At 36.3% G+C, this 21804-nt stretch overlaps 1 protein-coding gene across 1 annotated transcript in view; it reads right to left on the bottom strand.

Annotated features, from left to right (window-relative positions):
• Heatr1 (HEAT repeat containing 1) overlaps nt 1–21804 on the bottom strand; it is a 50591-nt gene that overhangs the window by 15484 nt on the left and 13303 nt on the right. The window contains exons 15-29 of the mRNA XM_010621986.3: nt 20737–20948; nt 20007–20128; nt 19243–19434; nt 17493–17676; nt 17207–17343; nt 16301–16493; nt 14673–14842; nt 14123–14281; nt 11779–12021; nt 11369–11500; nt 3181–3284; nt 2881–3024; nt 2203–2321; nt 1987–2108; nt 68–196 (exon numbers count right to left, since the gene is read on the bottom strand). Of these exons, the coding sequence (XP_010620288.1) occupies nt 68–196; nt 1987–2108; nt 2203–2321; nt 2881–3024; nt 3181–3284; nt 11369–11500; nt 11779–12021; nt 14123–14281; nt 14673–14842; nt 16301–16493; nt 17207–17343; nt 17493–17676; nt 19243–19434; nt 20007–20128; nt 20737–20948 (2362 nt within the window). The remainder of the gene's footprint in view (nt 1–67; nt 197–1986; nt 2109–2202; nt 2322–2880; nt 3025–3180; nt 3285–11368; nt 11501–11778; nt 12022–14122; nt 14282–14672; nt 14843–16300; nt 16494–17206; nt 17344–17492; nt 17677–19242; nt 19435–20006; nt 20129–20736; nt 20949–21804) is intronic.

Raw genomic sequence — 21804 nt, 5'->3', positions numbered from 1 at the left:
AAAAAAAAAAAAAAAAAAAAAACCACCAAAAAACTAATAGTGATGATGTGGTATTCAGACAGCTTACCTGAATAAGGGCTGGAATAACCATTTTCACTGTTTTATTAATAACTTGAAAACTGTAAGTATCATCTAGGCGCATGACATTGGCACCCATAAATGTAAAAATAGACATGATATTGTGTAAAACTTTATCCTGAAATAAAACAGAAGCATCAGCATTTTTTAATTTCAAATATATTAAACACTAATAATTCATTTCAATTCACTAAGAAAAAGAGAATCTGTTTTAAAAATGGGTCAGAGTAGGACTGTATGTTAGCATACGTGAAGCCCTGACATTCAACAACTAAAGTTTTTAAAATTAAATTTTTAAAAATTAAAATTGGGCAAAAGATTTAAAAATTTCTTCTAAGAAAAATATGCAATCAAAGCATAATAAAATAAGCATATGAAAAAATATTCAAAGAAGACAGATAATAAAATTCCTTTAACAGATGTGGAGAATCAGAATCTCAGACACCGCTGGTGAGAAACAAATAGGGCAGTCACTTTGGAAAACATTCTGACAGTTCCTCAAAAGTAGAGGGCTTCAAATGTAGCTCAGCCTTGAGTTGGATTCCCAGTACCAAAAAAAAAAAGTGAAGCAGAGTTACTACTTGACCGAAATGCCAAGAGACAAGTGTGTCCACATAAACACATGCACATAAACATTTACATCAAGTTGACACCTAGACCTCCTCCAAGGTGAAAAAAACTTTCATACATACAAATCTTGCATTATTTCAAGATTAAGGCTCCTTACAGGTTACGGGAAACAGCAGGTTAGATCCTCTAATCTAAATCTCTGACAAAAAAATAGTTTTAATTTCTTCAAAGATTTTTATTATTTTTTTTTTTGGTACCGAGGATTGAACTCTGGTCCTTGTCCTTGTGAGGCAGGCAGCGGAACCACTGAGCTAAATCCCCAGCCCCAAAGATTTTTAATATATTTTATATAAGGGCATCATGTCTTCAAATGAAGTAGATTATAATTAAATTATTTTTGTCACCAGTTGAAGACTGTTTAGAGGATTAGCTGAGGATTGATGGACTATTAATTTTTTTCCAAATAAACATTGCTACTAGTTTACTAGATTGTTACAGTGTGCTAGGTACAGTGCTCAGAAGTTACCACAAATTATTCACCTGAATCCTCACTAGAACTGAAAACTTACCAGAATTCTGTGAGGTTTATTGTATTTTCACTTTATAAACCAGGAAATCAAAGCTTAGCAGGATCAAATAGGAAACAGCATCCCATCTATAAAGAGGCAGGGCTGACAGTCCCAGTGGCACTGAGGAATCCTCAAACCTAACACATTTATTTTGTTTTTCCACTAGTCTGGGGATAGATCCCAGAGCTTTCAGCACGCTAGACAAGTGTTCTACCACTGAGCTGTACTCTAAAGAATTTAAAGAATTCTTAACTTAAAGAATTGTAAGTCAACTAGAGACATTTATAGCTACATGGATGCACCTTGAGGCCATACTCAAGTGAAATAAATAAGACTCACGTGTAAATATTGAATTATTTCATACTCAAGTGAAATAAATAAGACTCACGTGTAAATATTGAATTATTTCTCTAGTGTGAGAAAGTGAAAGTGTAAATGAGGACCCCTTCAAAGGGGAAGGGACTAGGGAGGGGGAGTGGGGTAGGAAAGAAAAAAGGGGAAAAAAAACAGAAACAAAGCTTATGTAAATAAGAAGGGGTGGATGGGTTGAAGGGAGGGAAGAGGAATGGGAAAAAATAAAAACCAAGATACATCAGGTACAGGCACATATTCCCAATAACGAATGTGAACATAATGTATACCTAAAATGTACCAATAAACTTAATGAATAAAAATTTTTTTAAAAAAAATCAGTGTATGCCAGTGCATTTCCATGGAAGAAAAATATCTGAAATAAATGCTAAAGTCTAATATAACCATTAGCACTTACCGGAAATATTCCAGCAACTGTACCCAAAAGTAAAAGGGCATGGTGATGAGTTTGAGGCATCTCTGAAAGGCGAATGCACTGAACAATCAATTCCACATTGAACTTCTCCTCATCTACAATATCTACAGTGGTAAGAAATTACAAAATCTAAGTGGTAGGTACATTCATACTCAAAGTAGGGGATATTTCTACCCCTTTCTCCCATCTAGCACTTACCTTTAGGTACTCTGCCACCATCTGGAGAGAGTTTTTGGCAAATATTGAGCAGACAACTAAGAATTAATTGTTTGGTGTATTCCATGCTCCCCTGCTCTGGCAGCAAAGGTTCTAGGCACCTTCAGAACACCCAGAAGAGAAATGATAGGAAATATAACAGTTGTGCAATTGCCACATTAATGACCACCACCCAAAACTCATATTAAATAATAACTAAAGTATGATCATTAAACATAAAGTCTACAAATACAGGGTAAAATTTTTTCTCACAGGGACAGATATTTATGTCAATTATCTTCCTTCTCTATTATTCTTTTCAATAATGTATTTGGAATCTAAGAGGAGAACCTTCAGAATTACTTTGCTTTTCAAATGACACAGCACAGTCCACAATTCAGTAGTACAATCTATGGCTATCTAATCATTTATATCTAAAAGAATACTAGATATTACACTGTATCTTAAATATAAGGAAGAAATTACAGCCCAGGTATAGTACTCAAAGTTCAGAAGGAAACTAGGCAATGGGAATGTACAATTGTTCTCTCAACTACAGTATTTCACTTTCTTTATTGTATAAACTAAATGAAGGCATCTTGAAAGGAAACTTTTAAATATAGTCAGAAAGGCAAGAATTAGAATCTTATTCTCTTACAGATCAAGGCCAAATGTCATTACCTCGACAGCAAGTTAAAAAGAGTTGGTATCAACAGCTGAGGGTTTTTGAGCTTCTTCTTGTGTTGCAGTAATTCCAAGATGAGTGTTACTCGCTGCCAGTAAGAACTTCCAACTTCCTGAACAGATTCTAGATCCTGAGATTTTCTGGGAAACAGAGAAGACAAAAAGTTGAAAATGAAATACTATCATTGCTAAGTAAAAAGTACTGTATCTGATTATACCAAATTGATGGGTATAAAAACAAATCACAATGCTTTCATAACATTTGGAGCATGCTCTCAGTGTACGCATAATTCTTACTTCTGCTGCATTTTTTGTCTTCTTGTTTGCTGAACTGTGCCCAAAGATTTAGTTTTATCTGGTGGTTCCAGTTCTATTCTGACTTGTTCAGCATTAACAGAAATCTGAAATATTGAAGGAAACAAATAATTCAGTGGAACAAGATTATGGTAATGATTAGAAGAGATGAGATGAAAGCATTTATGTCCACTTTTATGTCTTTATACATTCTAGAGCACAGCCCATTCCCCAAAAGAAAGTATCACTGACACAAATGAATCCTTTAAGAAATTTTCCATATACCAACAGTCATATAAAGATATCCACTGCTCTGGTACTTTGGTAATTTACTTATACCAGCACACACTTATTTTATCATGCTGCGTATATTTATTGTCACTGAGTAAAAGTGTTTAATAGAGTGAATTTTGGTAATCAATATAATTTTTATATTGAAATGTACAGTTGCCTTCAATGCAAAGCCAAGCTTATCTTGGCTGATATAACATGTGTGCAAATATTTCATATGTTCTCTAGTTAGCTGAAATGAAAGACAGGGGAAACCTGGGCTAAAATTTTCCTTTTGGTAACTCCCCAATCTTCTAAGATGCTTCCTTTTGGGCTAAATCTTAAGTCAACCAGCACTCAGCACTATGTAGTTAAGAATGTATTATCTTTGTGATTCCCTCAAATTTCTCTCCAAGTTTCTTTAAAGATATTAGAACTAAAAAAAAAAATTCCTCCTGTAATCCCAGCACTTAGGGGCCTGAGGTAGGAGGACTGCTGCAAGTTTGAGGCCAGCCTAGGCTACCCTGAGTTCAGGGCCAGCTGCAACTACAAAGAGAGACCCTGCCTCAAAAAAACAAAAACCAAGAAACAAAAGCAAAAAATTAAGATTAAAATCAGACATAATCTTCTAAGAAGGGTCCTCCATTGATCTGTGTTTGTATTTGCCCTACCCTCTCACATGCATCTGATACTATTACCATCTTAAAGACTGAGACTATAAGAAAAATCAGAACAAAAGAAAGGAGGGAGAGGATACAAATCAAAACCAACCTAATTAGCCAACATGGATTTAACTTTAATTTTCACTTTAATTGTGCTCTTCCTCTACCTCCATTTGCCTTTACAGTGTCTGTCCTGGATATCAAGTTACAGCCCTGAATTTGTCCTGGTGATATGGTAACACTTCTCCAGTCCAGTCACCCAATTCCATATTCATCCCTCAGAGTGGAAAATAGCTACTTAATACAAAATCATCTAAACCCACTGGTTCTACATGCCAAGCTAGATGTATCCTATTAAACTGGCAAATAATGAGACAAACATACATACATACACACAGATTCATAGCTCCAGAGAGTCTCTAGAAATAGGGTAGGATCTAGGAAACTCTTTTCTTTTTTTGCGGGGGTACCAGGGATTAAAGTTGGGACTTTGAGTTTGCAAGGCAGCAGCAGAACCACTGAGTCAAATCCCATCCCCAGGAATCTCTTTTCTTTAGAAAGGTTCTGACATGACAACTAAATATTAAGATTTTGATTCCAAGAAAACAATTTCAAAAAGTATATTTGAGGCAATCATAAAAATATGACAATGGACTATGTATTAGATGATACAAAAGGATTACTGTTTTTTTCAGGCATAATAGCATTGTAGTTACATAAAAAAATCTATTTTTTAAATAGATTCATAATGAAGTAAACAGGAATGAAAAAATGTTTTATGATTTACCACTTCAACAAAGAAAAAGCTGAAAAGATTGAGTAAATATGTTAACATTTTGAAAATGGCTAAATCTGGATACTAGAACTTCACTGTATTATTCTCTATTTTTTTGAATTCAAAAAACAGAATAACTAGGCAATATCCCAGTGTTAGCTAGGTTTTGATATACATATAAGCCAAGCAAGGTGGTGCATGCTTATAATCCCAACAATGGGAAAACTGAGGAGGACAGCCTTCAGTCTGAGGGCAAACTGGGCTACACAGTAAATTCAAGGCCACCCTAAACTACATAGTGAGACCCTGTCTCAAAACAAACCATGTAAACCAATGAGCATATTCTGAATTCCATACAGTGGCACATGACTGTTTAAGAATAATCTCAGCCAGCACAGGTCACAAGCAATAGCCAGAGGACTGCCCTGATACCATAGGTAAGTGCACCCAGATCCTAGTGAGAAGACAGTGTGGATCATAGTGGTGTGGCTGCAGGCACATCCAGCCATGGCCCTGCCCTAACCTTGGCTGCTTGTGCCCACAAGCCCCAGCCAAAGACCCACTGGGAAAAGAGATGCACAGGCATACAAGCAACAGCCAGAGGCCTACCCTGATACCACTGATAAGTGCACGCAGACCCTAGCCAGAAGCCCTCCCAGAGACCAGCAACTGGGGTGCTCAGCCCCCAGCCAGAGGCGCTCCCAAAAAATAGCTATATAGGAGGGTAGGGCCTAGCCAGAGACATGCCTAGATACCATCCCAAGTGTGGTGCACAGGTCCCAGCCAGAACCCTGCCTGGACAAAGGATAACTCAGGGATCCAGAATGCCACCACTCTGAACCCAGGAACTGGTACAGTGGTGAGCAGCAGAGAAAAGGCTGCTCCGTGGCTTGCTGAGAAATGAAGACCACTAGTTGGGCAAAAAGTTACCTCAACAAAGGGACAGCAGGCTGCATCTGTTGAAATGAGAAGACACATAAACAAGTCTCAAAACCAGACTTCCAGATCACCTGAGGCAACCCCAAAGGGCAACAAGATGGAACTATCTGATACTCCACCACCTGGATTCCCTGGACTGGCAATGAAAGAGGATCTGAAAAAAATGAAATCAGCAATATTTCTCAGAAAACAACAGAGATTGTGCCTATAGTGTAAGACATGATTAATAAATCTAGAGCATATACAGACAGGAAATTAAAAAACACCATTAAAAGTTTACACAGCAGAATGAGCCAATGTGTAGACAGAAATTCAGACACAGAAGACAGGATTACAATTAGTAGACAGGAAAAGAAAATTTTCTTAAAAATAATAAGGAACCATGAGAAATAAATCCAGCAGCTGCTAGATGATGCAAGGAAGAATAACATAAGACTGATTGGAGTCAACAAAGACACAAGGAGAGAGTGCAAATTACATAAAAAAAATGTTCACAAAAGTAATGGCAGAAAATGTCCCAAACGGAAAAAGAAATTGACATACAGATAAGTGAGGCATGTACAACTCCAACTAGCCATGATGAAAAGAAAAAAATCTACACCCAGGCTTATAAAGTTAAAATTCCAGAAACCCACAGAAGAACAAAATTATATAAGCAGTTAGAGAAATGAAACAAATTACATACAAAGGAAAGTCCATCAGAATCACAGCAGACTTCTCAACACAAACCCTCTCAAGGCAAGAAGAGCTTGGAGTGACGTATCTCAAGCCCTAACCGAAAAAAACCTCCAACCCAGACTGCTGCACCCTGCAAAACTATCTTTCAAAATTGATGGAGAAATAAAATACTTTTATAACAAAGAGCATCTGATGAACTGCATGAATACCAAAGCAGCACTCCAAAAAAATTTAAACAATATCCTAAGAAAAGACAATGAGGATCACAACCCCAGGAAGACCAGCAGAGTGAATCCATCAGGCATGTCAAAAAATTAAATGCAAAGTGGGAGAAACCAACAAAAAGAAAAAGTCCTAACAAGGATGCCAATACATGTCAGTTACAATCATTAATGCTAGCGGTCTCAATTCACCAATCAAAAGAAACAGCCTGGCAGAATGGGTCAAGAAGCAAGATCCAACAATATGCAGCATACAAGAAACACACTTAATTCAAAAAGAAACTCACAGACTTAAAGGATGGAAAACAATACTCCATGCAACAGGAACCCCCACAAAAAACCACAGGAATAGCTACCCTCTCTGCAGATTAAATGGACTTCAAACCAACCCTGATTAAGAGGGACAAAGAAGGACACTAGATCCTTGTAAAGGGAAAAATCCAAGAGGAAGAGATGACAATTGTAAATACATATGCACCAAATATTACTATATCCAACTATACAAAACAAATACTAATGGACATGAAAAATCAAATAAGCACTAATACAATAGTAATGGGGAACCTCAATATACCACTGTCACAGACAGACCAACTAGAGAAAAAATAACGAAATACTAGAACTGAACCAAACTTTTTTACGGACTTAATAGATGTCTACAGAGTGTTCCACTGCAAAAAATCAGAATACACGTTTTTTTCAGGTGAACACAGGTCATTCTCCAAAACTGACCACATGCTAGCTGATAGAACATGCTTCAGTAAATGCAAAAGAACTGAAGTTATCACCTGTAGACTGTCAGACTATACTGCAATAAAACTGGAGATCAACAGCAAAAAACCACAAGAACTTCACAAACACACAGAAATTGAATAACACCCTCCTGAACAATCAAGGGGTAACAGAAGAAATTAAACAAAAAATTAGACAGTTTCTACAATTTAATAATGCCAATACAACAAACCGGAATTTATGGAACACAATGAAAGCAGTCCGATGAGGGAAATCCATAGCAGTGAATGCCCACATTAGGAAAATAGAGGGAGCTCAAATAAACAAACTGATGTTGAACCTCAGAACAAACCCAAAGCTCATACAAGGGAGGAAATTATAAAGATCAGAGCAGAAATCAATGCAAGGGAGACTAAGAGAATACAAAAAAAAAATCACTGAAGCAAAGAGTTGGCTCTTCAAAAGAATAAACATAATTGACAAACCCTTAGCCAACCTTAATAAGAAAAGGAAAGGCCTAAATCCATGAAATTAGGAATGAAAAGGGTAAAATTATAACACACCCAGCAAAAAATCCAGAGGATCATCAATACCTACTTTAAGAACCTATATGTCAATAAAATGGAAAACACAGAAGAAATGGACAGGTTCCTAGATACATATGAATTACCAAAGATGAATGAAGACCTAAAACTTTTAAACAACCCAAAATTAACCAATGAAATTGAAAATGTAATTAAAAACTTACCAACTAAGAAAAGCCTGGTCCTGATGGCTTCACTGCTGAATTCTACAAGACATTTAGTGAAGAGCTATTGCCACTACTATTTAAACTCTTCAATAAAATTTAAAGGGAAGCAATATTCCCAAATTCATTCCTAGAAGCAAGCATCATCTTCATCCAAAAAGCAGAGAAAGACCAACTGAAAAAGAGAACTGTAGGACAATCTCAATAATGAACATAGATGCAAAAATCCTTAATAAAACACTGGCAAATAGAACGCAGAAGATCATCAAGAAGATCATATACTCTGACCAAGTGGGATTTATCCCAGGGATGCAGGGATGGTTCAACATGTGTAAATCAATAATTGTAATACATTATATTAATAGAGCCAAGGATAAAAACCATATGATCATCTAAATAGATGCAGAAAAAGTATTTGACAAAATTCATCACCCTTCATGATAAAAACCCTACAGAAAATTGGAATAGACAGTCTCTACCTCAACCTGATAAAAGTCATCTATGAAAAACCAACAGCCAATATCATACCAAATGGTAAAAAAACTTAAATCCTTCATGCTAAAATCAGGAACAAGACAAGGATATCCCCTATCACCACTCTTGTTCAATATAGTTTTAGAAACAATAGCCATTGCAATTAGACAAGAGAAAGAAATAAAATAAAGATAGGAAATGAACAAGTCAAATTGTCATTATTTGCATAATGATGACATGATACTCTATAAACAAGACCCCAAGAACTCCACCAAAAGTCTTCCAGACTTAACCAAATTTAGTAGAGTACCTGGATACAAGGTAAACACACAAAAATAAATAGCTTTCCTGTACACAAATAGACTTACTGAAAAAGGAACTAGAGACACACAACTCCCTTCACAATAGCATCCAAAAAAAATGAAATACCTAGGAATCAACCTAACAAAAGAAAACAAAGACCTCTACTCTGAAAACTATAGAACTCTGCAAAAAGAGATCAAAGAGATTATCAAGAAATGGAAAGACATCCCTTGCTCCTGGGTAGAAAGAACCAATATAGTGAAAATGCCCCTATTTCCAAAACTGCTATACAGATTCAATGCAATCCCAATTTAAGTACCAGCAGCATACTTCACAGACCTTGAGAAAACAATCCAAAAATTCACTTGGAACAAGAGATCTAGAATAGCAAAAGCAATTCTAGGCAACAAAGACAAGGTAGGAGGCATCACAATCCCCAAAATTGAAACTATACTACGAGCTACTGTGATAAAAACAGCCCAGTACTGGCAAAAAAACAGGCCTGAGGACCAGTGGAACCGATTAGAAGATGCAGAAACAACTCCAGATACACTCAGCCACCTCAACTTTGATGAAGGAGTAGAACACCCTTACTGGAGGAAAGATAGTCTCTTTAATAAACGGTGCAGGGAAAACTGGGTTTCAACTTGCCAAAGACTAGACCTATGTCTCTCACCATGCACTAAACTAAAATAAAAATGGACTGAAGTTCTAAATTAAACAAAACAAAACCAGCTAGAAGAATTAAAAAAGAAACAAAACCAGCTAGAAGAGAGGTTAGGTAGAACTCGAAGACACTGGCATAGGAAAAGATTTCATGAACAGAAGCCGGGCATGGTGGTGCACACATGTAACCCAGCACTTGGGAGGCTGAAGCAGGAGGACCACTGTGAGTTCGAGATCAGCCTGGACTACATACTGAGTTCCAGATCAGACTCAACTACATATTGAGACCCTGTCTCAAAAAAAAACAAAAAAAAATTTCATGATCAAAACCTCAGTTGCACATAAACTAGTACAAAGAATCAACTAGTGGGATCTCTTCTTATTAAAAAGTTTCTGCATAGCAAGAGAAACCACAATGAAGAGACAACCCACAATGTGGGAAAAAATTTTTACCAGCTATTCCTCTGTCAAAGGTCTACTATCTAGAATGTATGAAGAATGTAAAAAAATCAGATCCCCAAATTTGAAGATCCAATCCAAAAATGGGCCTCTGAAATGAACAGACATTTCTCACACAAAATAGAAATAGCACACAAACATATGAAAAAATGTTCAATATCACTGGTCATTCGAGAGAAAAGAATGGCTGCTATCATGAAATCAACCAATAACAAAATGCTGGCTGGGCTGTGGGGAAAAAAGGAACCCTTCTCTACTGTTGGTGGGACTGTAGACTGGTGCAACTGTGGAAATCAGTATGGAGATACCTTAAAGAACTACAACTAGAGGTTTCATTTGACCCCACAATCCCCTGCTGGGTATCTTCCAAAAAGAATTGTAAGTATCATACCAGAGCAACATGTGTGTATCCACGTCCATAGTGGCACAGTTTGTAACAACTAAAACATGGAAACAACCGCTCATCAACTGGAGTCTGGATAAATAAAATGTGTGTGTGTGTGTGTGTGTGTGTGTTTAAATAAATGGAGTACCTCAGCCATAAAGAATGAGAAATTAGAGGCATTTTTAGCTAAATGGATGCACATTGAGGCGGTGAAATAAAAAGGACACACATGTGTAAATACCAAATAGTTTTGCTGGTTTGAGAAAATAAAAGTGTAAACAAGAATCAAAATGTATAATACAGCGTGAAATAGGAAGAAAAGGTGCAAAGGGGAAGGGAAAGTAGAAGGGTTAGGAGAAAGGAAAGGGGAATGGAATTAACATGAGAAAATGAAAAAATGGAAACAAAGTCTTCGTAGGAGGGAGGGATGGAGCAGCTGAAGGGAGGACAGGGGAATGGAGAAAAAATAAGAATCAAGATATATTATGTAAAGGAACAAATATCCAGTGATGAATGTCATTATACTGTATACCTAAATTGTACAAATAAAATTAACAAAAACAAAACAAAACAAAAAGTAATCTCAGTGAGCTCACTATCAAGCTCATTCTGTTCTTCCCATGAAAACAGGCAGATTCTACCTAATACAAGATCTAAATTGTAACACACACTCACGCCCCTTACCTCATTAAAATTATAAATATTTCAAAACAACAAAAATAATGGTAGAGACTTATTTTGCTCCTACACCTCTCTATGACCTACTTTCCCATGACACTTTGTAATAGTGATAGCTGATCTTTTAGGGACACTAGAATGTGATGTTACTTGGAAGAGACAAAGCATCAATAGACAAATTACTCAAAGTTTGTAACTTACCCCTTTAAAAACACTGCCAACAGTCTGAGTGCAATGTGCATTTTTACAGTTTACCAGTAAATCAAATAACATGGACAGAATTCTCTGCTGAATCTTCTCATCTGCTATAGCTGCAAAAAATGGCTTTGTGATCTACAGACAAGAAAAAAAAAATACCCTTCTAAATTCAGAGAATGAGCTTGAACTCCAAAAGTGATTTCTGTTCCATTTTCACTCACAATATGAAATAGTTCCACATTATCTTCTCATTTAAAATGCAACTCTCTTTAACAATCAATTTATAACTTTTAGTTCTAAAGAGTAGGTAAAATATATCATGTCCCTCTAAAACATGTCCAGTCCATCAATAATGTATAGTACAAAGCTCTCAATGTTTGAACACACTTGGGTTTCTGAAGAAAGTCACTGACCTTTTCGAGGGCAGTGATCTGAATGGTTGGCGTTCCTGTGCTAAGTTCCTTTGCTGTGTGTATGGCCTTTATAAACATATCTAGACTCTTTGGATCCTTGTGTAAAAGAGAAGCTGAATATTCATTATATTTTCCCAGAGCAAGATGCAAAACAATGGCCTCATCTTTCAGGACAGCTGTGTGCTCTTTTTCCATCTTTCCTAGTAGTTGTTCCACCAGAGGCAACAGCTGAGATAGCACCATCTAAAGATTGGAAAATGTCTTAGTGAACAGCTACCAACTAACGCTTTAGCACACTCTACAAAGACATTGAAAAGTAAACTGGGAGCTTATCCTGAAGGAAAACACTTAATCCCCACAACTCTTAGACAAGGAGTGGCTATTAACCACAGGAAGGTGCTCAGGTCCCCTCTGGCAATTTAACTGTAATGCCCAACACTAAATAATCGGTGTGTTTCTTCAGATTTCCTGAAAGCAGCTAGTACAAACCAACATTTGAGTATAACGCTATTTTAGCATTTGCTAAAACACTGTGCTTACCTTAAACACTACTTTCAATTTGGTATGATTAGTATCAATTAAATTATATATGTGTAGGCTTTAGCAACCAAATCAGCAAATCACAGCTTACAGTCCAAATTCAAGGATAACCTGGTTTGGTAAATTGTGTTAACATAGCCATGCTTACTTGTTTGTATACCATCTCTGGCTGTTTTCTTGATACAGTGACAGAACTGAGATGCTGAAACAGACACTGGTGGTTCATGGGTCCACATTCATTCCATTACCTGGACTGGTTGGAGGATCCCACTGAACACCAAACGCTACAGACAAGTCCCTTACGTAAAAGGGCACAATATTTATACATTATTTATGTAATGCTCCCATATACTTAAAACACTTCTGGACCACTTTTAATATTTAATAAAATAGGAAGAAAAGGGCTAAAGGTGTAGGGAAAGTGGGAAGGGTAGGGGAAAGGGAATAAGGGGGAAAAGAAAAAAATATGAGAAAATGGAAATAAAGTGTTTGTAAACAGGGAGGGGAAGAGGGGCTGAAGGGAGGGCAGGGACAAGGGGAAAAAATGAGAACCAAGACCTGTCATGTAAAGGTACAAGGTCTCAATAATGAATGTAACTGTACTGTATGCCTAAAAAGTACCAATAAACTCAATTTTAAAAAAATTAATAAAAGGTTAATGGTATGTAAATAGCTATTGTACTGTATTGTTTAGGGAATGACAAGGGGAAAATGTACATGTTCGTTACAGATGCAAATTATTTTCAAAAATTAATTGGGCAGGGTACTGGGGATTGAACCTAAGGATGCTCTACCATTAAGCTACATCCCCAGCCCTTTTTAAAAAGTATTTTATTTTGAGACAGTCTCACTACGTTGCTCAGCTCGGTTTCCAGCTCATGGTCCTTCTACTTCAGCCTCCTGAGCAACTGGGGTTACAGGTGTGCACCACTGTACCCTGCTCCCCACTTCCTTTTGATTTGAGACAGGCTCTCTCTGTGTTCCAGGATAGCCTTGAACTTGCAACCCTTCTGCCACAGCCTCCCAGATTCTGGGAGTACAGGTTTGCACTACCATGCCTGGCTTGGATTCCAAATATTTTTACTGAAGTTTGGATGAATCTGCAGATGTGGAACTCATGAACCTGGAAAGCCAAGTGGAGTGACTACCTGGTCCTTTACACAAGTTTATCAACTCTTAAACAGGGAAAACTCAAGAGTCAATACATGGAAGAAATTTAATCAAATGGTCTTCATTCCATTTTCCCTGTTTTAATTTTCTTAAGTCTACAGCTAGTACAAGGCTGGTAAAACACACAAGCATTTTTACAACACTAGGATAAAAAAAAAACAACTTCTTTGCTGACCAACAACACATTTCATCACCTCACTCCTTTGTACCATAAGCTTCCTGGAGAACATAATGAAAGCTATGGTCTCTTCCCCCACAAAAATATGCAAACACGTCGTTAATAAATAAGCAAACAACTCTGGAATTGTCAGAGATTCACATCTAAATATTTTCCCCTGTGGAGGGTTTCCCACTTGACAGACATAAACCAACAGCTTTCTGTAGAGTACCTCCTATGACTTTAAATGTATTAAAATTAAGTTTAAAAACATAAATATAACACAATTTTAAAGTGGTAAGAAATTCACTAACATGTGCTTTTTGCATCCTGCATCTTTTCTCCACCTCCAGCTCATCTTCCTTCCAAATGATCACTTCTGAGAGTATACGCATAATGCTCACAAAGGTCTTCCTCAGACACAGGTGGGGACAACCATTCTCCGATAACATCACAATCCACTTAAATTTCACATACCTCACTGTTGACGTCCCGAAACACTTTCATCAGCTCTTTTGCTACATAAGCTGGGCAACCATACGCACAATAAAGTAGGTTTTTCAAAGTTTCAGACAACTTCTGATGAGATTTCTGTTTCTTTTCTCTCTCTAGTTCCTCAAATAAAGCAGCTAAATCCTAGGATACCCAAAATAAAACTGAATGAAAAAGGGTTAAAAACTTCAAAGGCTGAGTATACTAATTACAAGCGATCCTTTCCCAAATAAAGTGACACTGCTTTCATTTTTCACTTTCTTTTAACGCAATAATTGCAGAGTGTACCCATACCCCAGTTAGCTCACTATGAAAAGCTACACATGGGTCTTTTATCCCAGAAAGATCAGCAAAATTGAAATATAGTATTATGATCTTTTAAAAATGGGACAAAAGATAGAGTTATCGACATATCAGTTTCTAAATTCAGTGACATTCCATCAAAATCCCTATGAAGTAAAATGTGGACAATTGAGAAAACTGCTCATGTGGACACGCCCCCTCCCCTCATACACACCTTCACCAGTGAGTTTACCTGAATGACATAGGTGGCATCAGAGGTAATCTCCTCTGCTTTGGGAACCAGATGATGTATCACCAGATGAAACTGTGATGCCACTCCACTAAGGGCCTGAAGACACTGAATGGCAGCCCTACGGACTTCTTTTATGGGGCTTCCCAGATTAATGATTAGTGACGCCACCACTAAAATCAAAGGGGGAAAAACGTAAATAGTTTTAAAAATGGAAATAGTGCAAAATTTAAATAGATGGCACATCATGACAAGTTTCCCCCTGGGGCTGGGGAGGCAGCTCAGTGGTAGAACACTTACCTAGCAGGTAAGACCCTGGGTTCCAGCCCCAGAACCATAGTGTGTAACATCCGCGCGCGTGCGCACACACACACTCACACACACACACACACACACACACACACACACACACACACACACACACGGTGATTCTCCTCAGCCTCCCTACTACTGAGATTACAGGTATGGCAACCACACCTGACTCCGAAAGTTTTGTATTTATCCATGTGGAAAAATGTACCTAACACATTAACTGAAAAATGAAAATTAAAATGTATAGGAAATTCTCATTGTCCAAAAATAACTACACACATCTTAAGCATGACTCACCTGAAATAGAGACTAGAATTATATATAGCAAACAATGGAGAAAAACTTAACTTCTATGAATTTTTATTTTGTAAATAAAATTTGAAATTACATATTAATGTTACAAAATCCTGGCTATAAATGAAATTTTTATGCTCTTTCCAGGAATTTATAAAAGGTAAACATTTACAAGTTGTTCTGAGGAAAGTATATGCTCATTCACTTTGCTTTCACAGAACACTTACAGAAAGTGTTTTTAGAATTAAAAACAAAATCAAGAACATCTTCAAATTTCCAAGAGCCACTCTTAGCCTCTGATATTAAAATCATTCTAGTTTGAAGCACCAATCATATCCATTAACCTCATTCATTTTTTCTACCTCCAGTCATTTTGCTGTGGTACAAGTCTGCTGGATCAACCCATTTGCCAGTCACTCTGTAAGTCAACCTGCTTATCAGTATCACATTCAACTTCATGAAATTCTATAACTTTTGCAAACCTTTCAATTCCGTTATAAAAAAAAATATTTTCAGTTGATTCATTAGAGAACAATGAATCTAAAAATGATCCATACCCGATAAAAGTGATGCATTTGGGAAGGATTTCTGAATAATCAGCTGATTACTGAATTATATGATTTGGTTTCCATATATAACTGTAGCTGCTGAAGCTCAGAAAACGAATAGCTATATAGTAAGAACTTATGTATATCCCTCTGCCATTTTTATTTTTCAACTTTTGTGTTTAGTGAGATTTTACCAAGTAGTAAACATACAATTAGAAAAACTTTATGTATAGCCATTTCGAAAAAAATAAAGCTATAGATTTTTCCAAACTACATAGACTAATGCAGAGAAAACACTAACAGTTTTGCTGTTTTGGTATTTTTCTCTTTTTTTGAGACAGGGTCTGGCTACGTAGTTCTGGCCAGCCTCAAATTCACTATGTAGCCCCAGGCTGGCCCCAAACTCTTGGAAATCCCCTGCCTCAGCCTCCTGAGCACAAGGCCACCATGGCTGGCCTATTTTGGTATTTTCAGTACCTGGAGATGACATGGACGCCAGCTGCTGTTTACACTGTGTCTTCTGAGAAGAGAGCATCGCACAGCCCACGTAAAGTGCCTGGGTCTGAAGTGTAGACTTCACACTGCAGTTAAGTGGATTTGAAAGGCTAAAACCATAGGTCCATAAAATAGAAAAGAACTTGAATAACTGCAAAACATCTTCTAGTTGTACCTGGATAAAACAAGAAAAGGGAAGTTTAATTCTTGAGTAAGTTGTTTCCAAATTCTGTTTTCATCAAGGTAAAAATGTAAGATGACAATAATGTGATAATCACATAAATTTATTCTGCACTTGGTACATTATTTTAACCAATTAGGAATGATATGAAGAGTGATGTCCCTAAGGCCCACCATAATTCTGAATTTGAAGACAAGGATACTAAGTTTAAAAAAAAAAGAGTGATGCCTGGGAAGCTTCATTAAGAACTTTGAAGATGGAGCAGCCATCGTCAATGGCGTCAAATGCCGTGGAGAGAAAGTTAGACAAGAGTAAGAACCAACTACTGGCTACATGGAGGTTACTAGCGTTCAGGAGGAATTTCCTATCTGAGTGACTTTGCACGGTGCTGGAAAGCCTCTCTGAATATGAGTTTTCTCATATGCAAGTGGTATTTAAAAACCAAACAGACCGAAGTTTTGTGATTCTTAAATACACTAGTGAACCTAACACATTAGTAAGGACGTAGCAATGTAGGTCTCTGCTCAGTGTACGGCTTAGTGGCACGACTATAGTACTGCTCACAGGACCTGTGTTCATTTGCACATATTCTTCACTGTTTAAAATCTACTCTCATTTTTATTATTCATGTCTTAACTACAATATCCTACAATAAACCTAAATTATCTTCTTAAAGGGAAGAATGTCTGAAAGGGAAGGGTGAATACCTTTATGAGAAGTTTCATCAGAACCCTGAAATGAACAGCATCAGCACGCTCTAGGATCATCTCAAAGAGCCCAATGAGCAAACACAGGTAGTGCCTGCTGTCCTCTTCCAGTTGTTCAGGATTCCACCATATGTCATCTATAGGGACAGAGAAAAAAAGGAAAGCCACATACAACCTATGTGAGCATATTGTGGGGAGCTTCTCATTCAAGTTGAAGGAGAATCATGTAGCCAAGAACTCAGTTTTGCAGAGCATTGTGTTTAAAGATTCACACTTTGCATCTTACCTTTAGGAAAAGATTTAGGAGCCTTTAGTGCGTAAATAAAATTCTTCAGGAAAAACAAAAGTAACACTGAATCCTCCATGGCAACTCCATGGGAGCTGTGGAACTGCTCTACATAATGAGCCCACAGCTCCTCTGGTAAACCTCTGTCCAACATCAGCTCTGGGTACCATTCCGAGGAGATTTCCTGAAATGTTAAAAAAACAAACCCTAGGAAACACTGAAGGGATTATGCAGGTAGACTGTAAAATATACGGGTTCCTTTTGGCAACTGGAAAAATCCTGTCAATAAGGACATACCAGTGGGGAAAGGATTAATAACTTTCCTACAGATTTTAAGAGGGGCCTATTACTAGTCACACGCAAAATCAAAGGAAAATTAGATATTGCTTCATTAAACACTATCTGTAGAATAAACTTTACTCATATAAGCTCTAATAAATAAAGAGCAGAAGTAAACAGGCATGTTTCTAAATAAAAGACAAGGAATCAGGTTTCCAAGAGATCTTTAAAGGGACATTTTCTCATTCCACATTTTTACTGCTAATCTGAAGAAGGTATATGGTAAAATCTCCAAAGGAAAATAATCTAAATCTAGATCTAAGATAATGTCTTTCGTGGGGATTTGGTTGGCTCAATGTGTCACAACAGTTAAAAATATGCCCATGGTCCTCAAAAAGGGTATTAAAAATAAAGCAATATAAAACAATTTGTCCCCTACTTATATATAGAACACTCAGTCCATATTTTAAACAATGAGAACAAACATAGTTCCAGTTATTACACTTCTTAAAGGAAAAAGAAGTCAGATTTTAAGGGCACACCTAGGCCACTTTTTAAAAGATGAAGATTTGTTCTTTTAAAGTTTACACAATTTTAGCTAACAATAGCGAAGTAAATCCTGAGTATAAATCAATGGGAAAAAGATGTAATTCATTTAGGAAATCCTACAATGAGAAGCCCTTTAAAGTTTGGAGGATAAAAACAAAACTCTATTATTACATATGGCAGATATTAAAGAAATGATCTTATGTGGTACTTGGTAGAAACATAAACTAATGAGCCAGGTGTGGTATACAGGCCTGTAATCCCAGCACTCAGGAAGCTGAGGCAAGATCACTGCTAGTCTGAGGACAGCCTGAACTACGTAGTGGGACTGTCTCAAAAAAACAAAACAAAAAAAATAAATAAAAACAATGAATATCCCTAAGTAATACTGTCAAAGACAACAGCAGGTTGAAGAGATCCACATCTAATGAAAAATTGAAATTTTTAAATATAAAAAAACCTCTTTAGTAAACAATAAAACAATATAATATTTTGCTCAAACACAAATACAATAAATGGATTCATCTCTAGAGACAAGTGTAATTTGGATAATTACTCAATAAAAATAAAGATAGAGCCAGGGATTTAGCTCAGTGGTTCCACTGCCTGCCTCGCAAGGTCACAGTCCTGAATTCAACTGCCAGTACCAAAAAATAAATAAATGAATGTATGTATGTATGTATGTATGTATAATGTATGTACGTAAAAAGGATATCAAATCTTGCAACCTTGAAATTGTATAATCCAGTTCAATTTTCCAAGAAAGCATGGCAGCATTCCACTGCTTCCCAAGACCCCTTCCCATTTCAGCCTGCTAGCATCTAAACACTATATCCCAGCTGCTGCTTTAAATTCTGCTGTGATTGACAAGCCAGGATGTCACTTTATTCAACAATCAACTCTCTATAGACTCTGCACTCCTTACCAATGCCGTTATCACACGTTCCAGCTTCTTCATTTTTTTCTGTAATAAGCTGAAGACTCTTATTGCAAATGGAAAGTGAGTTTCTTTTAAAGATGAACAGCAAGAGACAAGCACAGACACAATTACGTGAAATGTCACTTTCTGCTTCAGGTTAAGGGATTCCTTTTCACCAACACTTATTAAATCGTCCACCTTGAAAATAAATGTATTCCATTACTGGCAGCTCTTGATTTTCGTAAGACACATTTCTATGTCAGTTTTATCAAGATAAGTGCGTTTTCCAAATAAAGGGAAATGACAAGTACAAAGCTTTAAACAAGCCATAAGCACTGATTTCTAAGTAATTACAAAAATTAATATTCTCAGAAATAATGTAACCACACTTGCTAACAGGTTCATGAATTTAAATTGCATAACATCTTTACAAAGGTTATCACAAGGTAAACCATTTTATCCTCTTTTAGAATATATTTTGCTATTTTAACAAAAAAGATTTTACTTTAAATGAGAATGACAGAAAAAAATGAAGATAAAAGCAACATTATTCTCAAAGTGTCATATAGAATCATATAGAAAAAATGACATAAAATATTAAGGATTTCAAATTTCTGCAGAATATGTTAAACTAACAATGTATATGTTTAAAGATAAACAAAGTAACCAATAAGTGAATAGAAAAATAGAACAATCTAGTAGAACAAAAGCTGAGAATCTCATCAAAGTATGAGAAGGAAAGCCAGGCTGAGCTCTGACAGCACACTTACCATCTTTAGCATTGACGAAGGATCTCCTGAATTTATATTGCCAGCCAACAAGCGAATCATCTTTTCATTTGCTACACCAATTAGTTTTTCTGACTTTGTACTTTCGACCACATTTTCAAGAGCTGTAAAAAGTTTTGAATAGAGTGCTCTTACATTGTCAACACATAAAAAATTACATAAAATAAGGAACTTATGTAAAATTTTACTATTTCTCTTCAAATGTTTGCCTTTTTTTTTTTTTTTTTTTGTAACAAACATTTTCAAGAGCTGTAAAAAGTTTTGAATAGAGTGCTCTTACATTGTCAACACATAAAAAATTACATAAAATAAGGAACTTATGTAAAATTTTACTATTTCTCTTCAAATGTTTGCCTTTTTTTTTTTTTTTTTCTGAGACAGGGTCTCACTATGTAGTTGAGACTGACCTAGAACTCATCACTATGCAGCCCAGGCTGGTCTTGAACTCACAGTGATCCTCCTGCCTCAGTCTCCTGAGTGCTGGGATTACAGGCATGCACTACCATGCCTGGCTCTGCTTTCTTTTTTTTCATCGAATTCTGAATTTATCTGTAAGCCAACTTCCTTTTCATTGTATACTTTATGTGTTAGCAAAAATTTAAAAACTTGCTGGCACATAATACAATTTCAAACAGCAAACATAGCCATTTAAAATTTATCTTTTGTTTAAGTGTTATCAGTTTGCTTTTTCTAAAAAAACTGAATTTCTTACCTTCTTTCCAGCCTCTTAATAGAGGATGCAGGGAACAAATTCCTGATTTTGATAAATATACAGCAATTTTCATCTCAACAGATTCCAGATCACCATTAGTGATGACCATAAAAGGTAGCAAATGTACAATGATCTGATTTGACAACTGATCACTTTCACTCAGTATCTCTTCTTTAATTAATATGTCTGCTGCTATTTGAAGGACCTTGTACCTAAAAGACAAAGTACACTTGGTTGAGACATGTTAGACATTTCAATGTAGCAAAAATCTATCATAACATTGTTCTAGGTTGACTGACAATATCTTGATCTTCTCTCTGAAAATATTAACACGAGACACCAAAGCATCACTTAAAATTCAAGCCAATAAAGGTATTATCTGGGACAACCACTATGCCCTGTCAAATCTTATTTCTTTTCCTTAAAGAAATCACCAGGCAAAGAAAGTATTAGGTTTACAACATAAAAGATATCATAGTCCATGTCTCAGCTGCACTGGGCACCAGATATTTATCATGCATTCAAAAAATATTAACTGAGCACATCCTTGTGATGGAACCAACATAGCATCTATGTGACACACATTTACCTATATGTCAGACACAAAACTGTGTAGGATGAATGCACTCTCATGCTCAGAGGAGCCTTGTTACTTTTCTTTGCAAAGTTTAGGTGCCAAAATGAAACAACCAGGGTGTGGGGAAAAAATGAAAACCAAACCTGTCATGTAAAGGTACAAGATCCCAATGATGAATGTAACTGTACTGTATACCTAAAATGTACCAATAAACTCAATGAAGAAAAAAATAAACTCAATGAGAAACAAAACAAAACAAAACAAAAAAATGAAACAACCAAGCTCATCAAATACTATGCAAGGTATCACCAGCCTCTGACCTTATTACTTGTTTAATGTATTTGTATTGTTTTTAATCACAAAGTATTAATTACATAGCAGTACATAAAGTAGAAAATTACAAGTCTTTTATCCTACTTCCCAAAATTTAACATATTTTTGCATTTTAAAAAATTTTAAACTTAGAAAATAGTATAATATAAACTGAAATA

Source organism: Fukomys damarensis, unplaced genomic scaffold (assembly GCF_012274545.1).
Source record: "Fukomys damarensis isolate Sample0158 unplaced genomic scaffold, DMR_v1.0_HiC HiC_scaffold_10, whole genome shotgun sequence".
Classification (NCBI taxonomy): domain Eukaryota; kingdom Metazoa; phylum Chordata; class Mammalia; order Rodentia; family Bathyergidae; genus Fukomys; species Fukomys damarensis.
The sequence above is the reverse complement of the archived record's forward strand: the minus strand, read 5'-3'. Positions and strand labels throughout refer to the sequence as shown.